Source organism: Odontesthes bonariensis, chromosome 1 (genome assembly GCF_027942865.1).
Source record: "Odontesthes bonariensis isolate fOdoBon6 chromosome 1, fOdoBon6.hap1, whole genome shotgun sequence".
Classification (NCBI taxonomy): Eukaryota; Metazoa; Chordata; class Actinopteri; order Atheriniformes; family Atherinopsidae; genus Odontesthes; species Odontesthes bonariensis.
Window position 1 is genome coordinate 11,747,302 of NC_134506.1, and position 20,781 is coordinate 11,768,082.

The 20,781-nt window shown below is 41.1% G+C and overlaps 1 protein-coding gene across 1 annotated transcript in view; it reads right to left on the reverse strand.

Moving 5' to 3' along the window:
• adamts18 (ADAM metallopeptidase with thrombospondin type 1 motif, 18) overlaps nucleotides 1-20,781 on the reverse strand; it is a 66,791-nt gene that overhangs the window by 20,001 nt on the left and 26,009 nt on the right. The window contains exons 6-15 of the mRNA XM_075471226.1: nucleotides 20,563-20,722; nucleotides 19,349-19,454; nucleotides 18,660-18,797; nucleotides 18,415-18,568; nucleotides 16,674-16,769; nucleotides 15,638-15,786; nucleotides 8,155-8,327; nucleotides 7,258-7,388; nucleotides 6,759-6,882; nucleotides 6,219-6,463 (exon numbers count right to left, since the gene is read on the reverse strand). Of these exons, the coding sequence (XP_075327341.1) occupies nucleotides 6,219-6,463; nucleotides 6,759-6,882; nucleotides 7,258-7,388; nucleotides 8,155-8,327; nucleotides 15,638-15,786; nucleotides 16,674-16,769; nucleotides 18,415-18,568; nucleotides 18,660-18,797; nucleotides 19,349-19,454; nucleotides 20,563-20,722 (1,476 nt within the window). The remainder of the gene's footprint in view (nucleotides 1-6,218; nucleotides 6,464-6,758; nucleotides 6,883-7,257; nucleotides 7,389-8,154; nucleotides 8,328-15,637; nucleotides 15,787-16,673; nucleotides 16,770-18,414; nucleotides 18,569-18,659; nucleotides 18,798-19,348; nucleotides 19,455-20,562; nucleotides 20,723-20,781) is intronic.

Genomic DNA, 20,781 nt, shown 5'->3' on the forward strand with positions numbered 1-20,781 from the left:
GTGATGACATGGTGGATATCTATTTCATACAGTCTGTAATTGTGACTTACACTTAATAATATGATTTTTATGCTGCAGAGACCATGTTATTTCTCAACAAAGAACATTCTGTCTATGGGCAAAGTTGAAAAAATTGATATATTTCAACTTTTCATTTAATGCTCCCAAATCCAGTTTGCTAAATATCTAAACATCTAAATATCATTTTGCATCCATTTTTGCAAGCTTGTAGTATTCTTCTTTTGTTGATACATTTCCTGCTGCATTACAACCACCAAATATAAATCAGTGCACATGGGAGACAAGTAAAAAAAATGCTGCCAATTACAGCTACATATTTCTTTTGTTCCTATCTACCTTTTTGCCAACTATCATCCAGAGGACAAACAAATATGGGACCAGTCATCCAGACTCACTCAGCCTCTTGAAGTTTCTCATTAGTTGTATGTATATCGTGACAAACAGTAACTTGTTGCTGACAGTAAACGGTTTCTACTTCAATCCTCTCTGCTGTCAGTCAGATGAGTCCATACTAGAGATCCACTGAATCTTTTCATAATGTTTTGTTCTGTAGATGATGAAATATCTTTCATCAAGTCTTTGCAATTTTACATTGAGGAACATTAATATGAAATTGCTCTAAAATTTGTAACCGCAGTTATTTACAGATTGCTGAACCGCTTCCCATCTTCGCTTCTGAGAGACTCTGCTACTCTGAGGTGCTCTTTTTATACCCAATCACGTTAATGACCCAACAAGTTCCATCAGCAGTTTCTTTTTAAAACCACTTACTTTTCAAACTTCTGTTGACCACATCCCATTTTTTAAGACGTGTGACTGATACTGAATTCAAGATAGGCTAATATTTTTCATGAAATCATAAAATGTCTCACTTTGAAAGCCTATTGTAAATAAAATATTGGTTTATGAGATGTGAAAATAGTTTTTTTGTGTGTTTTTTATTTTACATTTTACACACCATCACAACTTTTTTGGAATTGAGGTTGGACTTAAGTTTTGTATGTCAGTGCTAGAATGCCCATGAGCCTAAGGGCCACACTTTCAATTCAAAATGCTTTGAATTAAGCTCAAATATGCATACAGTTATACAGCAATACAGGTAAAAAAAAAGGGGGAAACAAACATGGTTCTTGAGTGATGAAACCATATATGGTTTAAGGTAAAAAAGAGTCCTCTATTGACTTGAATTTTTCCTTTCTATTTAGCATGTAGGAATATTCAATGTTGGCTACTGAATGACTTCCATAATAACAGCTGGAGATCCTGAGGTTGTGTGACTGCTGTTAATCTGTCTAAATACAGCCCAACAGCAGACCACACAATATCTTGGTTTTCACAACCCAACAACTATACCACTCATCAAGTCAGATGAGTCGATGATGAATTACAATGTGGTGGATACAGATACCAGACTTACAATGCTTTCCCCTGGACTGGCATGAACTTGCCTTACCAAACCACAAGCATCTCAATTCCAGGGGGGGAAATAATCCGACATGGCATCCAATCTGGAAGCAGCCATATGTTATGTCTTTTGCCTTCTCCTCCTCCTCTCGTGAACTACTTCAACTCCCCTTTCCCTCCTCAGTTCAACCAGCTGAGCGGCTGTGCAGATGTGAACACCTTGTAACAGTTTACGCTCACACTCCCCATTTGTTTTTCTATCAATGTTTCAAGCTGAGTAAGGGTCTGCGAGTGAGGGTCTGTGCACACATCCTCCCCCATCTCCCTCAGTTTTTCTGTCACAGGGCCAGTTAAGCAGAATGTGTGAAACAGATGAAGATCTCCACTGAAAAAGAAAGGAAAAAAAAAACAAAACTTGCTTTGCTTCATTTGCAGTTAAAGTCCCTGACCTTAACTTCTCACATCCAAAGTTCAATTGCAGAATTCTTAATCTTTTAATCTCCATCCCCTCTCTCTATCCTCCCTTCTCTGTCAACCTTTGTCTCCTTTTTTGTAATTACAGGACATACTTATAGAGATTATGCTCGCATCATCTGCAAATCAGCTGCATGCTGTCACTGAGTGCTCTGCAGGACAGATGCGTGACTGGGACTCACAGACAAGCAAGAAGAACTCAGCCAGACTTAGAAAGCTCCTTTCTTTAGAAAATCTTTTTACCTTACTGCATGTTACTTCATTACTGTACAGAAATGGTCTATTTTGGTTTTGACAACAATGTATCAAACCAGACAAAGTGGTGGTGATTTTGGTTGCACAATAAGTACAACCACAGCGTGTGTTATAATCTCCCCGCTGTACATAGCTAACGTGAGTATGCCAAGCATATACTGAAGCAGGAAATCAGTTTATAAACTGTGATGGCTATTTATCTGAAGCATGACAGACAGCTTCATTCTACTGTTTGTTTGCAATTTCCTTCCAAAGTAATTTTAACTGAATCTTTCAGCTGTGATAATGCCACGCTCCTTGATCCCAGCAATTAACTTGCCAATAACAATGTCATCATCCTGCTGCGTTCCAGCTATTCTCTGGCTTACGCTAGGCTATGCTGAGTTTTCTGGTGTCCACTGGACACATTTCAGCAGTTTCACATTTCTAATATTATTCACAGTTGTTTCCCTGGCACTTTTATTTAGTTAAAGTTACTTCACATTCACACATTCACACTGTATGTACTGTAAAAGATGGGTATAGCCACTGTGATGTCATCAAGTGACATGTGAACTGTCGTCTTCAAGCCTCAAATTTGTCAGTTTACCGTTGCCATGTTAGCAAACAAAAGCAACATACAATGCTGGGTACTTTTTAATTTGTAGAATATAGGGCTGATATGAAATCTGAGTACAACTAAAAAATTATATGAGAGGAGATATTGTGGGAGGGAAACAAACAGATTATAACTGCCAACACTCAAGGACAGTATGTGGGATAAAAAATACAAGTAAACTATTTGTATACAAGTATACAAATAAACTCACATAAATGTCAACAACTATACTCACAACTAAAATGAATGCATGATTGTAGCTAGTTTAGAAGCTTTGCGTTTGCACTTGAATGAGACAATTCTTAGTGCATCTAATTTTCATAATCACTAAACATCAATGCATAGCAATTTTGTCACATAATGTAGTGACAGTGAAATAATTATTTGATGTGCACCGTGTAAAGGAGAAGAACTCTATTGTCAATTTGGCTACATTAAAACACAGCACTGTTGATGACAGAGAGCAGGACAGGCTGTGGCAACACTCCCTTCCTTCCTCTCTTGTTAATTACAAACAAGAAAACAATGTGCTACAGCATTATAATTATCAAAAGTATTTAAGTGTTTAAACTAAACTTAGCATAACAAATGAATGTTTATGTATTTAATGCATTTTTTCCACTGCAGTGTGAAGGGCTATTTGAACTTCAGAGAAGAAGTCTGTCAACATAAACGTCACATGGAGAACGTCATGTTAGTGGATAATCCATAGATGTTTCGACAATATTGGATTCTGGACTCAAAAACAGTGCCCACGCTACCATTAAGACCTTAAGTTACCTCTAAACAAGGGCACAGAAACCCTCATATGTCACACAAGAGCTAAATGAGTACAATGAAATGTCTTGCCTGGCACTTGAGCCAAAAAATGTGTAGCTTCCGGATCTGCTTCCAACTTGTGGGGCCCACATGCACATTAGTGTTTCCACTGCTGGTCTTGCCTTAGCAATGGTCTAAACACAAAGCACAGCTGAGACAGAGGAAAGTTGTGTGGGCGTTTAGTCATAAACCAAAATACCAAGTCCAGATCTGGGAACTATAAATGTCAAATATTCCAAATTTTGTGTCAATCCAGCTGGTAGGGGTTTCTATAAGTAAGTGAAAATAGTGATCTGCTTATGAACCATCTATTTTCTACGTCCACATTTGGTGCTACAGAAAAGGTTAGGGGATCATCAACTAAAGTGACTAACCAGGATCCATTCTGTGATCACCAACTTTATAGCAATCCTTTAAGCTGTTGAAAATTTTCATTGTGAACCATAGCAGTGAATCAGTTAATGAACAGTCCAGCACCGCAAAGCCCCAGGACTCGCATGCCCAAAAAAAGTGAATCTGCTATGGTTCTGAGCTGAGACTGAAACCACAAAACAAATGTTGACGTTCTTGTGTTTTAGCGCTACAGTCCACTCTCCCCATGACATGTAACCCATTAGCCAGCTTACCCAATTCTGGTGTTTCTGGTGTAGCTACAGCATTTTTGCTGCCTAACTTCAGGACTTAGCCACACCTAACAATTTTATTCTCATGAGTCAAGAACTACGTCATGCATAGATAACAAAAAAGGATAATAGCTTTGAACTATATCTTTCAAGCAACAGCCAACTACACAAAGGTAGGGGCTTTAGGTATAGTGTATTTCATTAGGGGCTGCACGGTGGTGTGGCAGTTAGCAATGATGCCTCACAGCCAGAGGGTTCCTGGTTCAAATCCTGCTATCTAGGTTCGAGGAAGATTTATGAAAACTAAGTACTTTGAAGGCTTGACAGAGATATAGCAGTGTTCTTTGTTTGTTAAAATTTCAACCCCTTTTTTTGAGACTTTCTTGCAAACTAGACAGACAAAACCACTTTGGTCGTATAGTGGAAGAGACCTTTAGATAACTAGCTTTTTACAGGAAGTGTGTGATTTTTAGCCCGGTGACCTTGTTGAGCGAAAGGCTTGCAAGCCATTCAGGAAGTCTGAACTGGACATGTATCAGAATAAAAGAGTACCCCAAATAAACCTCTCAAAGACACACATCAGAGCGTTCTTGTAGGCACATCAATGGGCTGTTCATTTGGCAACTACAACAGTAGCTCAATTTAGCTGCTCACAGACCGAAGCCTCTTTACTAAAATAGCTACATAAACACTTGGATATTTTCTGATGGTCAAACAACTGACCAGCCAAGTACGTATGAAATATAACACTGGCATTTGTCTTGGAGTTATAGGGCAATGGTTCCTGCTTTAACCACTATATGCCAGTTACAGCCCAGGGGACTGAGTGGAGACTAGCTTTTACATGAACATCACACGTGTTGGAGGGAAAAAAAACCTCCAGGGCTCAGAGGTCAAGAGAAAAATAGATGCTTTTGCTGACAAAGTTATTGAGAACATCCCCAACCATTCACTGAAACCTTCATATGACTCTGCTATTTGTTGAATGTTGGTTTTGCTTTCAGCGGTACAGGCCTGTCCAGCATCATATTTTGCTGCTTGAGGACAAGCAAAGACTTGCACTCTCTTCAAAGCTCTGGTTTCTAACACACCACTCATTACAAATGTGAAGGAAAGAAAGGGAAAAAAAATACCTGCTCATAAATCATCTGCTATACTGTGCAGAACATCTCACTCCAGGCAACCATCTGATTTTATACTCTTCATCCCTGCCTCCAAAGAGTAGCTGACATAAGGCTTTTACTCGCTCTATTAGCTTCACATCACATGGCTGCAACAGAGCACTTTTGAGGTCAGAGGCCACGGGGGCCACGTCCATGGGTTAGAGTGTTCATACATGGACTTGAACATGTGACTGTGTTTACACTAGAGCTGGTGGTACCAAGAGGCTGTTCTGCTTATAAGCGAGGGGAGAGCTTCTGCCATGGGAGACTGATCTGAATTGTGAAAGTTGCACAAAGGCTGAGTTAGACTAATTGTGCCACAACTTGCTCTTTGATGTCTGCATTATTCCCCTGTCATTCTGTTGACGCCTTAATGATTGGTTCACACAAACTTCAAAAACATTGTTTTCTCAACTACAAACCAATGGCCGAGTGACCAGTCGTGCTTAATTTTCTGTTGTGCACAGCCCCATGAGAAGCCTGCTCATTTTATGTGACCAAACAGAGGCAAAAGTTTCCTTTGTTCTTCATCTTGTTTCCTCTACACATTTTAAAACTGAGCTACATAAAAACCAGAGTGTGACAATAACCTTTTTCTCTCTCTCTTTCTTCTGTGTCTTACATTTTATCTAAAGAAAGAACTACACCCATCCATTCCCGACATGAACAAGCACTTAAAAATAATTTATCTCACACAGAAGATCCCCAGCAATAAGCACCTTTGTTCTCTTTACCAAACCAAACTACTTTTTCAACCTAAGCCTCATCATGTCCAGGCTTAAGGACAGGAGTTGCAGCAGCTCTGAGGTCTTGTCATAGTCAATTGCCATAAACGAACGTCACTCGGCAGCGGCGGCTTACTTCAAACACCATCGTCTCATTAGTAGGTCCGGCACCATACAGGCTCTCCGGCTTGTTGAAAGAGCGCTGGTAGTCGAACAAGGTCCCGCCAAAGTAGAACTTCCCCGGCCAGTCCACAGTCCAGTCCCCGGTCAGGAAGTACTTTCTCTTCAGGGAACGGACGGCCAGGTAGCTGGTGGACACTTCCATTTCCTGAATATGAATGCTTCGAGCCCCAGCTGGAACTGTCACCATGGAGTAATACTCTGGAGCAAAAGAAGAAGGAAATCAGTTATGGTTAAATCAACATCACACATTTTCTTATTATTGCTTTTTAATCCCTACGGTATGTCGTGTTTGACCCTCCTGTGATTCTACCATGCACTCAACCCCTTTCTCTGCTGAGTCAGCTCATTATCTAGATGGATTAGACCCACGTGTCTGTCCATAGTTGTACTCTGTGGCCATGTTGGTCCACTTATGTCTTCCTTTGTCATGGAGCAATACTCAGTGTATGCTACTTAACATGTACAGACACACAACACACCAAGATAAACTGACCATTAGCCCGGTGCTGAAGGGTGTACTGGCCCTTGAAGAACTTGCAAGTAGAGTTGCCCCCCTTACAGACCCCACAGGCATCCAGAGAAACCTTGGAGCCCAGAATCTGGTCACAGCCCACACCCTAAACATACACAAAAAAGAACCCATAGCGTAAGTGAGAATGGAGTCAAGATAAAAATAGAAATTTCCTTTACAAAGCGCTGTATGCGGAATTAATTAAACTAATGCATATATTGTTATCGATGTTAACATCTGGTTGATTATAACTTCTGCACCCTGGTGAGTGGATAAGACAGACAATACAACCATGGGAAGGAGATGTGCATTATTCACGTCTTTCAACTAAATGAATCTTTCTTTCTGCAATAAAACGCACTTTAACTTCTTCTAATTGTGTTCTTCTATATCCTGTGTACTCATATTACAAATTTTCTTTCAGTGTCATCACACAAAAAAATATCTCAAAAAGCAACATTTTTCTTGAGGGCAAATTTACCTCACACACTCCGTCAATGCATACATCTCCTTTGTGGTCAGAGCAGGAGGTGCCATCTTTCACCTTGCTGGACATTGCGAAGAAAAAGTCAAAGTCTTCCGCAATGCAGTACAGCTTACAGATGTCCTCATCTGCGCAGACAAGGAACAGTTATACACAGTAACATAAAGATCAACAAGAAAGGTTGCATCAATAAACTGTGCAAATTGTTGAAGCTACAGCCGCTACTGTGTTGCAAACTGTCACAAACACAGAGCATAAAGTTGCTGCTGGGACTGAAGTGGAAATGACAGAAACTGGCTATGAATGCATCCAGAGGTGCTCACGAGGGGCCACAAGTTTATTCTTTATTTCATATCAGTCATCACAGACAAGTTTCTACAGTCATCTTTGATTAAAATAAATGACGGTTAAGGTGACTTGGCCCAAGGTCCCATAAGGCAGTTCAGCATCTGTTCCTCTCTACATCACCCCCCATTCATCAGCAGCTTAAACCAGTCTGGGACGACAGCCAAACACTCTGCTCTACCTTGCGGCACTCTCTGTCTCCCTTTCTCAATGTAAAAAAGCTGGCCCGCAGGCTTCCTTTTTAAATCCATCCCCACTGTGTCTGAAGGTACAGGTAGCGACATGCACACTACACAAAGCCACAGTTTCCTCTGGCTTTTTGGCTCCAATCATTACAAAAGTAAATAGAGGTTTGCATTATAGAAATGCTTTATAAAAAGATCTGGACAAGCAGTGGAGCACAGAACATACAAGATCTGCAGAATTAAGACAAGAAAAAGCTTGTCCTGAGCCACCTGTAAATCACTTTGCATTCAGCAGCTCTGAACTTCGAACAATGCCAAGAATAGGGTTAATCACTTTTTTTATTTAATCAGCTGACCACCTTACCATCTACTTTGGTGTAGGGCTTCCATTTATAGTACCAGCCCCTAAAAGGCTTGCTGTTGTACTCAGCACACTGTTGGGCCCGGAAGTCCACAGCTCCGGGAGGGCAAGGCCGAGTGTTACACAGCTGGTTGAGACGACTGGAACCCGAGCAAAATTTACCATTGTTCTGTGGCCTAGGTAGAATACAAGGCAAATGAACATTTGTTGTATTATCACAGCACTGTTGGAAATGTACCAATAGTGTCACTCAGGTTAAGCTTTAAATAAACTTTGATTCATCAGATTAGTTCACAGGAGAACCAACAGATCAGAGGACAAGACCCACCCAAGATTCTCTGTGAAACTATTTGCCTTCGTCTTGTGCTTTTACTGCTTAGGTGGGTTATCTGTGTCAAAAGGCCATCACATTCCATAACATTGTGTTGCATGGTTAGACTTGGGTTAGCTTAGGTTACAGATACTAAATGATGACATCAAAATACTGCGACATTTTCTGCGAGATGACTAAATTGGAGCGATCTTCAAAACAACAAGGCTTTTAGGATGGTTCCAGTTACCAGCGGTGTGGACTAAGCAGCAGTGGTCTAAGGGGAGGGGAGATGGTTCGAGCTGCAGTGAAAGATTTTTAAATAATGTCAGTATTTATTGGCTGCTTAGTTTCTAATTTGCTGTATTGGTCAGGTAGACGTAAAAAAAAATCCATTTTTTTAGCTCCAAGCCTGGACTGATCCGAATATCCCTTAGAAGTAACACCAGAGAATTTGACACGTTTCTGCTCTTTGGCTCCCCCTACAGTTGTGGGATGTAACACCACCAGAATAAATAACAAATGTCTGTGTCAGTCCACCAAATATACAGCCATGCACATGAATTTGTTGTCATGTTGAAGATGCCACAAAGGTGCCATCGAACAACAGTCAAGCGACTGTGAGGCATCGCTGCGTATCTTAGCTACCGGGCAGTTTCAGGCCCTGGAGCATGAATAACAAGTCAATGTACATCAAAATGAGTCTGAAACACATAGTTTCAAGGTTCAAAAACGTATCTAGTATTGCTTAAAGTGTTGTCTAGTTATAGTGAAGCTATAACTTGGTGAAGTTACATTTAGATCAAGGTTTTAATTGGAAAAGACCTCATTCAAAGGGACCATTTCTGTCTTGAGTCTTTGCCAGTTGCATGGCAACCTGAGTCAAACCATCATTATGGAGGTCAAAAAAACACTTCAGCACATGAAGTTGTCAAAAAGCAACAATTTTGTTTGTAAAGACCATCTTTTGTAAGGATTCAATTAACATTAGTGAAGAGACAGGCTATCAGCTTCCCCTCATCCACTTTTAATTAGAAACTTTGCTAACTGCATTACCTCTTCTGTCAGTTTATTGTTACCCATTGGCAAAGTTGAAATGTTAGTTTGGAGCAACAGGTTTGAAACTGTAGGAGCATGATGAAACTTTAACATGTCATCAAAATTATTATTGAAATCCCCACTTGTTAGACAGAGGGAAGCGGAGTCTTTTAATGAACATCAGGATGCCGTGTCAAACTTCCAGGGCTTTCTTAACTCATGCCAGGCATTCCGACACAACCACCAACAGAGAAAATTGAGTTTAGTTGTTTACCAAAGTGGCTTGCACACACACACAAAAGCCACACGCTCAGCCTGGGGAACCATACTGTCTCTAATAAAAACAGTTCACCGAGTGTTAAAATGAAGCAAAACGCTTTGGAAAGGGATCTAAAAGAATGCCGAACAGAACCAGTTCACACCAGAACGCATCTCCTCTGAATATTTCTGCAGCAGCATTGGAAATGTCTGCATGAAATAGATGTCAGCAACAATGACAAGCAAATACCGTACTCATGTTGACTGCTAGATTGCATTTTTTTTCTTCAACTCAACAGCTCATTCCCTCCATTTGGACCTGGACTCAATCACAGAATGGCTTTGCTGCCAAGACTGACAGAGCTCCATTCAAGGTGTGTGTGCATGTGTGTAGATCTGCTCTGGAGCAATCATGCTTCCCTTGGTGAGAGGGGGAGATTTGGTGCAGGTTTTCATAGTCCTGATCCTATTAAGACTTAATGGCAGACAAACACAGCCCATATGGTAATGTGCTTAGAGCGGGCCAGTGGGGGACTACACGGCATACCCTATCAGTCAAGTCCTCACGATCAGAGCACAGAGGATGGACAATTTACTTGAGAAGGGAGATGGACCAACTTCATTGACTTCGGACTGTCTGTCCATAGTCCTTGTTTCTGTTCCTCGTCTCTCCGTCACCCTATTCTCTTTTCTGTGGATCAGCTTCACAATAACACGGCAGAAAGCAAATCTGAAAGTTTTTAGTGTGCAACCCTCCTGACCCTTATGGGTGCTAACATGTCCCAGTAGCCTGATAAATCTGCCCGGCGACAGAAGCGGAAACTCCTGCAGGCCAGAGGTCATCACTTGAACTGTTGTCTTCCTCATGACTCACCTGCTTCCTCCCGGCCCCACTCAGGATTTCCCACTCTGCATTTCACACATGCAAATAGATCCACATTCCTCTGCCGTGCTTCTGGTCTTTAGCCAACTAGTCAAGAGCTTTACATGTCTCTTCTAAACAAGAGTCCATCTGAGCACCACTGCATTGTTCATCCTAATAAATCAAGTGTATAACAAAACGCGCTCCCTGCAAACCAGGTCAAGATCTTGAACGTAATCTCCCAAGCTTGTTTGTGAGGATTAAGTTGACTGTATTTGATCTGGCAGGTGGTCTTCAGGGAATGAAGGAGCAGGGAAGGAAGTGGATGAAGGGTGGACAAGAAGGGGAGAAGATTCATTCAGATTTTAGAGCTGCTCCTAAAAAGCAAAAAAGGCTCATCCTCAGATATCCTTTATGAAACTGGGAAGAAGATACATACTTGCCTCCTAAAAATGTATGTGTTTGTTTGGAATAAACTGAGCAGGACGTCCCTTACTGTCCAGACGGTTCCGTTTTGGGGTTGAAGATGACTTTGGAGAGAAGATTCAGGCTAATCCTTGTTGTTCGGTGCAGATTAAGCACAGAGGGAACTTACCAAAACAATTGCAGAGATTACTGTGGACAAATTGGGGTTGTGGACTAAAACGTGACTCAGGGGTACACACTCCAGTCGGGATGACGTCTAGCTGTACTCTGTGAACTCTAAAGGGTGTAGGTGTGTTGGACTGAGGATATTGATATTGATATTGGGGGAGAAATGATGCCGTATTAGGTAAAGCACCAGTTTAATTTTACTGTCTTCATGGTTCAGCTCTACCGGTCCAGACGAGAAGTTGACTCATCCTCTTATAATGATATCATGACTTGGCATTATTGGATTTAATGTCTATCCCTCACCATCTTTCCATCCCCTCTATGTCCCACTGACCCTTAAGTTCATCGTTTAGCAGCTTCAATTCATTCTTTCAGCAGCTGCTACAACAAAGTTCCCTTTAGTGGCACAGGAATGATAAATGCACTTGACAGCTAACCTGCTTTAAAAGGCTCTCTGGCCCTTTTCGGTCTGCCAGTCATGGTATATAATGTGTATCATATGAGGACCAGAGTGCCTCTGAAAACGTCTTTGATCTCTGAAAGGGATTAGGAGACGAGTCGGCTGAGACGGTCAGAGCGGCCACATCGGTGTCTGCCTCACTGTTTGGAAGGCAGCAGTGAGACGTAGATGAGGGAGTATGGGGGGCATAATGTAGAGGAAAGCCATTATTATATGAGCAGACGCCTTTAAATGGGTTGTTGAAATGGAAAATTGAAAAAAAAAAAAGAAATATGGTATGAAAACGAAAAAGTGCACACAGCTGAAATTTTTCATTTGAAACTTTTCAAAAGGGGTGAAAAAGCTCGAGTCACACAATAGTTGATGTGTCTGCCGGAGTACAATTACTAAAAGAAACTGAGAAAATAAGGTCCAGAATCAAAAAGTCTTTAGAGCTGCCAAAATAGGCATCTGTCCTCCTACTGGTAACCATGATAATTTAATGACAGATCACCTGTTGACAGGAAAGCATGCTAGTTTCATCTCTATGGCAGCAGCCAGCCATTTCGTATGCATTGATTTCTGCAAGTAGATTAAAGCAACACAAAGTTCAATTATACCATATACCAGTTATCATTTTATGGTCACTATTGAGTAGGAAAGTGGGTAAGGCACTCTTGTTTTCAGAATTGGTTTTCTTCATTTAAGTCTTTCCCAAAGTGTTTCCCAGAAACAACCGAATGCTTGTACAGCCACCAATTTCAGCTGCTTTCTCTGACAGCGCCACACATGTGTTTTTGTTTGCTTTTCGCTTTAAAGTGGAGAACACATTTGTTTTTGTTTTTTTTTTCAAGGAAAACAATAACGGAGCAATAACAAAGACGCATTTCCAACTGTGTGCAATTTTCTACACCGAGTTAAAAAGCAAAAACACAGCATTTTTGTCACACAGCGTTTCACAACTGCATTTGATGTATTTTGTCGCTAGTCATGGCTGAGCTGACCCCCATTGAAATGGAAGAGGATGCCTAAAGCTTTAAGACATTCTCCTTCTCAACTTATCACAACTTATTCACAAAGGAAATCATTGCATTGCACACGTCACGCTCCCGGTGTGAGGCTGGTGTCAGTATGCAACGAGTTTGGAGTGAAAACATGTTGAAGCTCAGTGTGACAAAGTGGGTGAGTGACCATTTGTCACCATATGTAACATACTTACAACAGTCTGTTAACCATATCTGTTTGTTTTGATTTAATTATTTTAGCTACACATTAGTCATTGGTCAGTAGACACAAACTATCCTGGGTTTGTTTGTGTTGTGCTTTCTATTTGATTTTAGCTAAAATACATCAACATCTGTTAAATCGAGACGCATCAGTATTCATTTAGTTAACGCTCTTTATTGTTGAAAACTGTTTAATTATTTACTTCTGCGTACTCACCATGTGTTTATGGTCAAAAGGAGGAAGCAAAGAATTACTTCCTGTTTTTATAGCTTTTGACTTAATTTGTGACATCACTGGAGGAGACAAAGTGTTAGGGAAGATATCTGGTTTCGTTCAGTTATAGAAATTGTTTTCTATTCTGTTAGTTTTATGGTTGAAAGACTGTATATACATCAGTTTACATATCTGAGAGGTGTACTGCACATTAGTACATTCATTGTACCGTGTAAACCTGCAGAGAACTGACTTGCCTCTCTAGGTGGAAGAGTCCAAGGAAGCCATTTTATGATAAGGATCCTCAGGGTATTTAAGACCTGACCTTTTGTCTGAGCAAGGAAGGGTCATGACCACGAAGCTTATTTATGGTTTGTTTGAGTTCAGTTATGCTTAGTTTGACAAGTTAACTGTCAGTTATGTAGTTTTTTTTCATACAGTTTTTTTTTTTGCAACAAGCACTCAGTCAATAAACACCTGGGTGTCTGGAAGCTATTTGCCTTCTGCCACTAATTCAGCAACCCGGGTTTCGCAACTATCTCACACTCAGGTCAGACTCAGATGCTTGGTTAAAAGCCCCTGGTGTCAGTTTTCAAAGCACAGGGTACCCCTTTAGCTCCAATAGCGATTTTATTATTCCGTGGTGGATTATCAACTATTAATAGAGAATGCATCAGGACTACTTGACTTTTAACTTTCATGTCTCAACTATAATGTTACCAGTTAGGGAAACCCTGCCAGTCTAAAAGTGATGCTTCGAGGTATCCTCAGGCCAGCTTTACACCAAGAACATTGTGTGCGCTTTGCTGAACTGCTGTGTCATGGCTGCATGTGTGAGGTAACTGCCTGCACAACTGTTTTTGAACACAGCGTTGCCTCTGGTCATGACCATAGATACTCAGCTTTGTAGAATGCATAGTTGATATAACTCAAAAAGGAAAAACATCAAAGTTGCTAAATCTATTGAAATTCATTGATTGACATCATTAATGATCATCAAAAAAAGTGAGCTGTAGTTTTTACTGTCTATGAAACACTGCGTACACACTGAAACCACGATGAAAGGTGTGCTGTTGCTGTTATGAGGTCAGCATGGTGACTAACAAGTGTGAACAATGTGTTTTTTGCTAATAACCGCTTCCCTGATGCTCATCTCGTGCGTGGAAAAATAAGCACCACGTCAAAAGATGTCTCGCTGCTGCAGCACAGCTCAGATGCAAGTCTCATGCAGCCGTTATGGATGCTCTCATCTGTTAACACGGGGGCCAAAAAGAAAATCGTTACATTACACATATGTCACGCTCCCGGTGTGGAGCTGGTGTCAGTGTGCAACGAGTTTGGAGTGGAAACAGGTTGACTTCTTGGAAGCAAAGCTCAGGTCAGACTCAGATTCTCTTACTCTATTGAAACTGCTGCTAAGACTCCAAGAATAATGACCACTGAAACCAGTTGAACTCATGAATGTACTTTTTTCCCTGGTATCCTTGCCATGATACAAACATTTCACCTGCACTCAAACACAGAAGCAACTGAAGAAACTGTGAGCATGCATGTGTTATTGGACGTGAAATGTCACTCTGATGTAGCTGACTCCTAAATGAGTCAATGCAATCACCTTATTCTTCGTAGAGTACCTGTCGACCAACCTAAACAGAGTTGGATGTAGGTCAGTAGTCATGATCCTACTGAACGATTATTTCTCGTATGACTCAGGTTATACTTTGTGTTCATGTGTGGGTTTGCATGCTCAGCCATGAATATAAGCTCTACGTGGTCGAGTTTCCTTTTATTGTTAAATCTTATTTACAAAATTTTGAAATGAAAATGCTCTAAATATGTCAGACAACTGCGAGCTGGTTCAAATAAATGCCCTGCAAGCAGAAGACTGTAAAGCCTTGACAACGATGCATTACCACCCATGTATGAAAGGAAAAAAAGGACTAAAATCATCGAATAAATCCCCAAGTGTTCTCAGCAATAACAAGGGTCTGCATGTCTGTTAGGGAATTTAACACAAATACCAAAAATATCTGTTGTGCTTGTAGCAATACACATTGCTCTTTGCTAACAAAGACATATGCACGGTGGGATGGGGATCTGCAGAATTTTGTAGAACTGTATGAGTACAAGTGAGCCGCAATAGTGAATATTTACTGTCTTGCCATCTTTCAAAGAAAAAGAGGACGCTATTAGGAGTTTTTCCTTGGCTAGAGCATGGGGAGAGGTAGTCTGTCTGTCTGGACTGTCAGCCTGACAGATGAGAGCCGTTATCATTGTATTTGTGCATGTGTGTGCGTACAGATATCCATGCTGACAGCTACCTGGCAGACAGCTCTTTCAGGTGTTCAGAAAGGAAAGTTTTTGGGACATGAGCCCTTCAAGAATTTCTTTCTGGCCCAAGCTGCAGCTCAGATTTTTACTGTCAGCTGCGTGACAACATGAATCACTTTGTCATCTGTTTGGCAACTTAATCTGATCTAAAGTATTAGCATGAAGGTGATGAATCATATTATGACTATACAAGTGTGTGCAAGTGTGTGTATACCTTGGGCTGGTGCAGGAGCGCTCCCTGTACATGACCCCTCCTCCACAGGTTCGGGAGCAGTCTGACCACTGGGACCAGGCTGACCACTGGCCATGGACAGCCCTAGGACCGTGCTCCCCATATTTAACACACTGACCCCTCCGACACCACTGGAAGGAAAAAAAAAAAAAAAGAAGGAAATAAAAGAAGAGAAGAGGACAGAAATAGCTTCCTTATCAGTGCTCGGGTGTCTTGCCTGAGTTTCATGTTTTGGACAAATGCCCAACACCACACCTGGACACCCAGGCTCTCTATCTGCGGCCAAAGCATTCACACACACAAACACACGTGCATACACATCCATTGTGTACCAGACCCCAGGTGATCCAAGCCAAAACACATATCACCACCTCTCTCTCTGTCGAAATATCTAGTTTCAATACATAAGAGGAGGTGCAGTGCAGCTTAGAGAGTTTACGGTGCCCAAAAGGCTTTTGTCAATGCATTTGTGAACGGCATATATTACCATCAAGTTGATGTATTTTCCCATGATTTAGCAGGACAAAGCCAGACCTAATTCTGCTTGACTTACAGCAGCGTGACTTCATAGACACAGGGTGTGTGTTGACTGGCCTGCCTGAAGTCCAGATCTGTCTCCAGTTGAGAATGTATAATGTATCATGAGGAGCCGAATCAGACAACAACCACAGACTGTTGAGCAGTCTGGAGTCCTTTTGCAAAACTGCAACAATCAATTTTGAAATTTGTTTTTCTGAACAAGTTAAAGTTGGTCAGTAAACACACAGAAAAGCATTATCTCTGTACTTACGTCTTTTGAATAAAATTTCAAATGAATTAACAACAGATTTAAGTTTTGACTGTATTTTAGAAAAAGATTATTTATTGTAAATAAGGGTGTGGGCCAAATGTGTCCACTTATCGCTTATTAAAATTGTATGCATGTGGTCTAACTAGGTCAGTGAGTGAAATTGTCAGGCAGGTGATTTAGAGAATTTTCTCTGCGATATTTCCCAAGAACAAGGGAACCTTTCCTCACCATGTCTGGACCGCAGCTGGTGCCCTCTGCAGCAGGCATGAACTTGGTCTCGCACCGGTGTCCTGTGCGGTGACACCACAGCGACTTGCAGATATCCTGCCAAATAAAATACCCACAGACACAATGAGACATGCATAAAAAATATGGGTTTTAAGCCATCATCAGTTGTGGCAAATGGCAATGAGAGAGGAAACGGGGTGGTTTGATTCCCTGTCCTTATCAAAATCTACCTCTCACATATTGAGCAGGTAGGGGACAGCAATCCCACCATACCTAAAAACGGGGCCCTCGGGGACAAGAACAAATGGTGCAAACATGTGAAAGACTGGCCCCAAATCCGCTGTAGCATGTAGGTTAATTTACCACCCACTGTCTTGTACACAGGTCTAAGACATGCAGATGTACTATTTGATCTTCTGTTAGGGAACATATGGGGAAATGTTGAATAGCCAAGGCAATGTCATGTGAGGAAAATCCCTCAATATACGCTTTGACAAAGTCAGTTTCCCAGCAGCCCTGCAAAAGGAGAGCTTGTGGTATCTTAAACAACATTTACATGTGAATTAACATCTCTGAATGCACAGAGCATAAAGGCTTACATTTAGACGACAATGATTCTGGGTGGAGTTGTATGGGGTACTCATTCAAATCATAGAAAGGAATTTAATGGAGGATTAAATGTGGGGGGTGGGTAAGGCTGCAGTGAAATGATCATGCTAATCAATAAAGAGCCAGTTTAGCACTGGATCATTAGCGCTGTAAAGCAGACAATTCCAGCAAGTATATGAAATAGCAGCGCTCCTCATTATTAAAGGCTCCGGTGAATCTCAAAGCAGGCAAAGGGATGCATGAATATTAAGTGAGTGAGGTTTGTTAGCGCATGTAAAACCAGCACTACTTTCCTTCAATAGATTAAGATCTCTATAGCTCAAACAGAGGGCTAGGTTAATGATCTGTTGTGAGAATGACATATATTTGGCATTTAATGATTTATGTGTTTACTCCTGATGTACTCCTTAAATTTTGTCAGACAGTTTACTGCGGGCCATTACTTTTACAAAGAACTAATAGATGATAATTGTTTTTGCTTTTCTTTGTCTCTTTCTGTCCTTTTACTGTCTCATAGTCAGTATCTTTGGATTAAACCAGAAGAATTTTGACTGACAGCTATTCAGCAGCAGGATACATTAGGCAGCCGCTTGCGAGCAATGACACAAAGTGACATGAACATTCTCAGTTGACAAAATAGCGCCCAAGTAAACGATCATCTGATGCAAGGTGGCACGACGTAAAAATAACTGCTATGATGTTTGAAAAGAATTTTTAGATGGTTAAATTTGCTCTTTTGTGGATCTTCTCTGATTAGCTTTTAGCTCCCCTATCAGAACTTCTCTGTGCTTCTTTAAAGTACTACAGGTAAGACAACTATTGTACGTAGATTTGTCAGATTTCATCCAGAAGCATTTTCGTCTGAGCCCTATAATAATATCCCTTGGAAAAGGATTGAAAGGTTCCAGAGGAATTCACATATGTGCATATGTGAGGCAATGCAAGGCTATATAGATGCTAAATAAATTGCTGTGGGATAATATATTATTTTACCATATCTAACCTGGATAATGAGCTTCATAAGACAGCATGAAAACATTGTATATGTATAACTAGGTAAAACCCATCGTAACCCTCATGGTTAATCAATGGCAAAATTAAAAAAAATAAGCAGTGATAAATCAAAAGTCACCTTGACAAAATCAAGGCTGCACAGTTTAGCTTTGGAGCCAAACTGCCACTTGCATTGTGTGTCTGCGTCATACAGCTGCCCGGGGAGCTGCTCGGGATACTTGTACTGACCAATCTGCTTGGGCTCGTCCCCAAGACAGGATGCCTGGGCTGTTCTGGTAAACACAGCACACCAACAGTTTCAGTCAGGAGGAGAGCAACAACATCCGTGTGGCTAAATTAACAGTGCATGAATGGAAAGACTACCCAAGGAAACGACTGAGGTACTGCCGACTGCAGGTAGACCAGGAGAAGACCCCATTGTTGCCAGCCAGAGTGGGGGACATAATGTTGCCCTCTGTCTTGCGACAAGGGTTCCCTTCCCCATCATGGATCATTCCAAAACTGTGAAAAGTCAGAAACAGAAATTCAACATACCACGACGCCGACTAGCATGTAATGTAAGCTCTTTGTGAGAAAAGTATCTATCTCTTGGGATAGGAAACATAGTTTAGTTGCATGAGAGTTTCTGCGTTCCTCTGTTCATCATCAAGTAATATGTTGAGCAATTACTTTTTTGTTGATTTGCAAGTAATGAACAAAATCAGGATACTGATGGATGAAGTAAGATGGATGAAGTAAGAAAAAACACAACAAAAAACAAAATACAGATATCAAACGTCCAATCGCTCTGGAAACATAGAAAAAGAAACAGTTCCCATTGTTCTTTTATCAAGTGTCATAGAGGGGAGGGAGACGTGCTGTAACATACTGCTCATTTTTCAGACTGTATTCACCTCTTCAAATCAGACCATATTTGTCATTTAACATCGATGCATCTCATCCATTCATAGCGCATATCAAATTAAACAGCATCACTCTACAGTGACAATACAGACTTATTTTAAGATGGGGTTTTTTCAGATGTGGAATACAGAAAGTCAGTTTAAACATACTTGTGTCCAGACTCGTGAGCGATCGTGAAAGCCAAGCCCAGTCCTGTATCCTCATTGATGGTACAGCTTCTGTACTTACTGCACATGCCACTGATAGGAGCGAAACCTGCAAAGATAAAACAAAAAGGAAGACAAGTAAAGTGTTAGTAGGTATCATCCACTTTTCAACGCATTCCAATATGACAGATTTTGCTGGCAGCAAAAGTCTGTCACATAAGCAGGATTCTAATGTATATGCGTACAAGAGGAATTTTAAGCAAACTGCCAGGTGCAGCGTTACAAGCCCTGGACAAATCACAGTAAGATTGACAGACTGTTGCTGATACGCCAAGACAATTGCTGATGGTCAACCTTAAACCCATTCATCCACTTTATATGCTAGCTGTATCTTGATCTGGCTCACGGGAGGCTGGAGCTTATCCAAGCTGCCTCTGAAGGAGAGGCGGGGAACATCCTGGACAGATGTGGACCTGACAACTTTCGGAATAAGATAACTAATCCTAGATGTGGGATTTAGTATAACTGACAAGCTAGTAAGAGTATTCAAAAGCAGTTCCTGTTCTTTTCTTTTTCTCTGGCAGCAGTTTCTCCCAAAGGACCCTAAAACATAAGAGCTTTTGCAGAAAAACCTCAATATGCAGTTGTCGAATGTGACTCAGACTTCTAGTGCAAGAGGTTAAACTTTAACCGCACTGGCTTAGTTTTATTTTCTTTGTTTCAGTTAAGGCAGATCTGTTGACTTTGATGTTTTCGCCCCTTCTTTTACTCAAACGAATCTTTGACATATCGCCATGATAAGATACTTTTTTTCGTTTCCCCCTTTCCCTTCAAGACTTTTGTTGCCGAATGTTTCCTGTTTGTACCCACACTGTCACTATCCATGAAAGGCAAAATACTACAAAAATAACACCATGCTTGGAGCATATAGCAGTCATTAAATACTCCGAGAAAGTCACAGTGACAAAAACTTGCCAGTCCCCACTTTTTTTCTCTCCACTCAGTCTTGGTGGAACGTGTCAAGCCTCCACGTTATAGTGTATACACCTACGCAACCACCCTCAAAATGCTCAAAATGACTGCAGTTTTGGTTCCTGAGAGATTCTGTGTTGTCACAGCTGCAGACAGATGCCACATCATTTTCACCATGTTCCACAATATCTACAACTGTTTCTTACTTGTCTCGCACGATATGGTGAGCTGAAAAACTGTCTTACCCAGGGTGTCACAGGGCTCGTTCTTCCAGGAACAAATGTCAAGTCCGGTGAGGAGAACGGCATGGTCATGCCGCTTACCTCCTTTCCCCACCAGACCTGACTGCCACTGACAGAAACTATTGAGAGACTGGTCAGCATGGTGACTTAAAGTCAAACCCAACTGGAGAGAAAAGAGACAAATAGAGTTGAAGGGTAGCTGAGTAAATTAGTGCCCAGTAA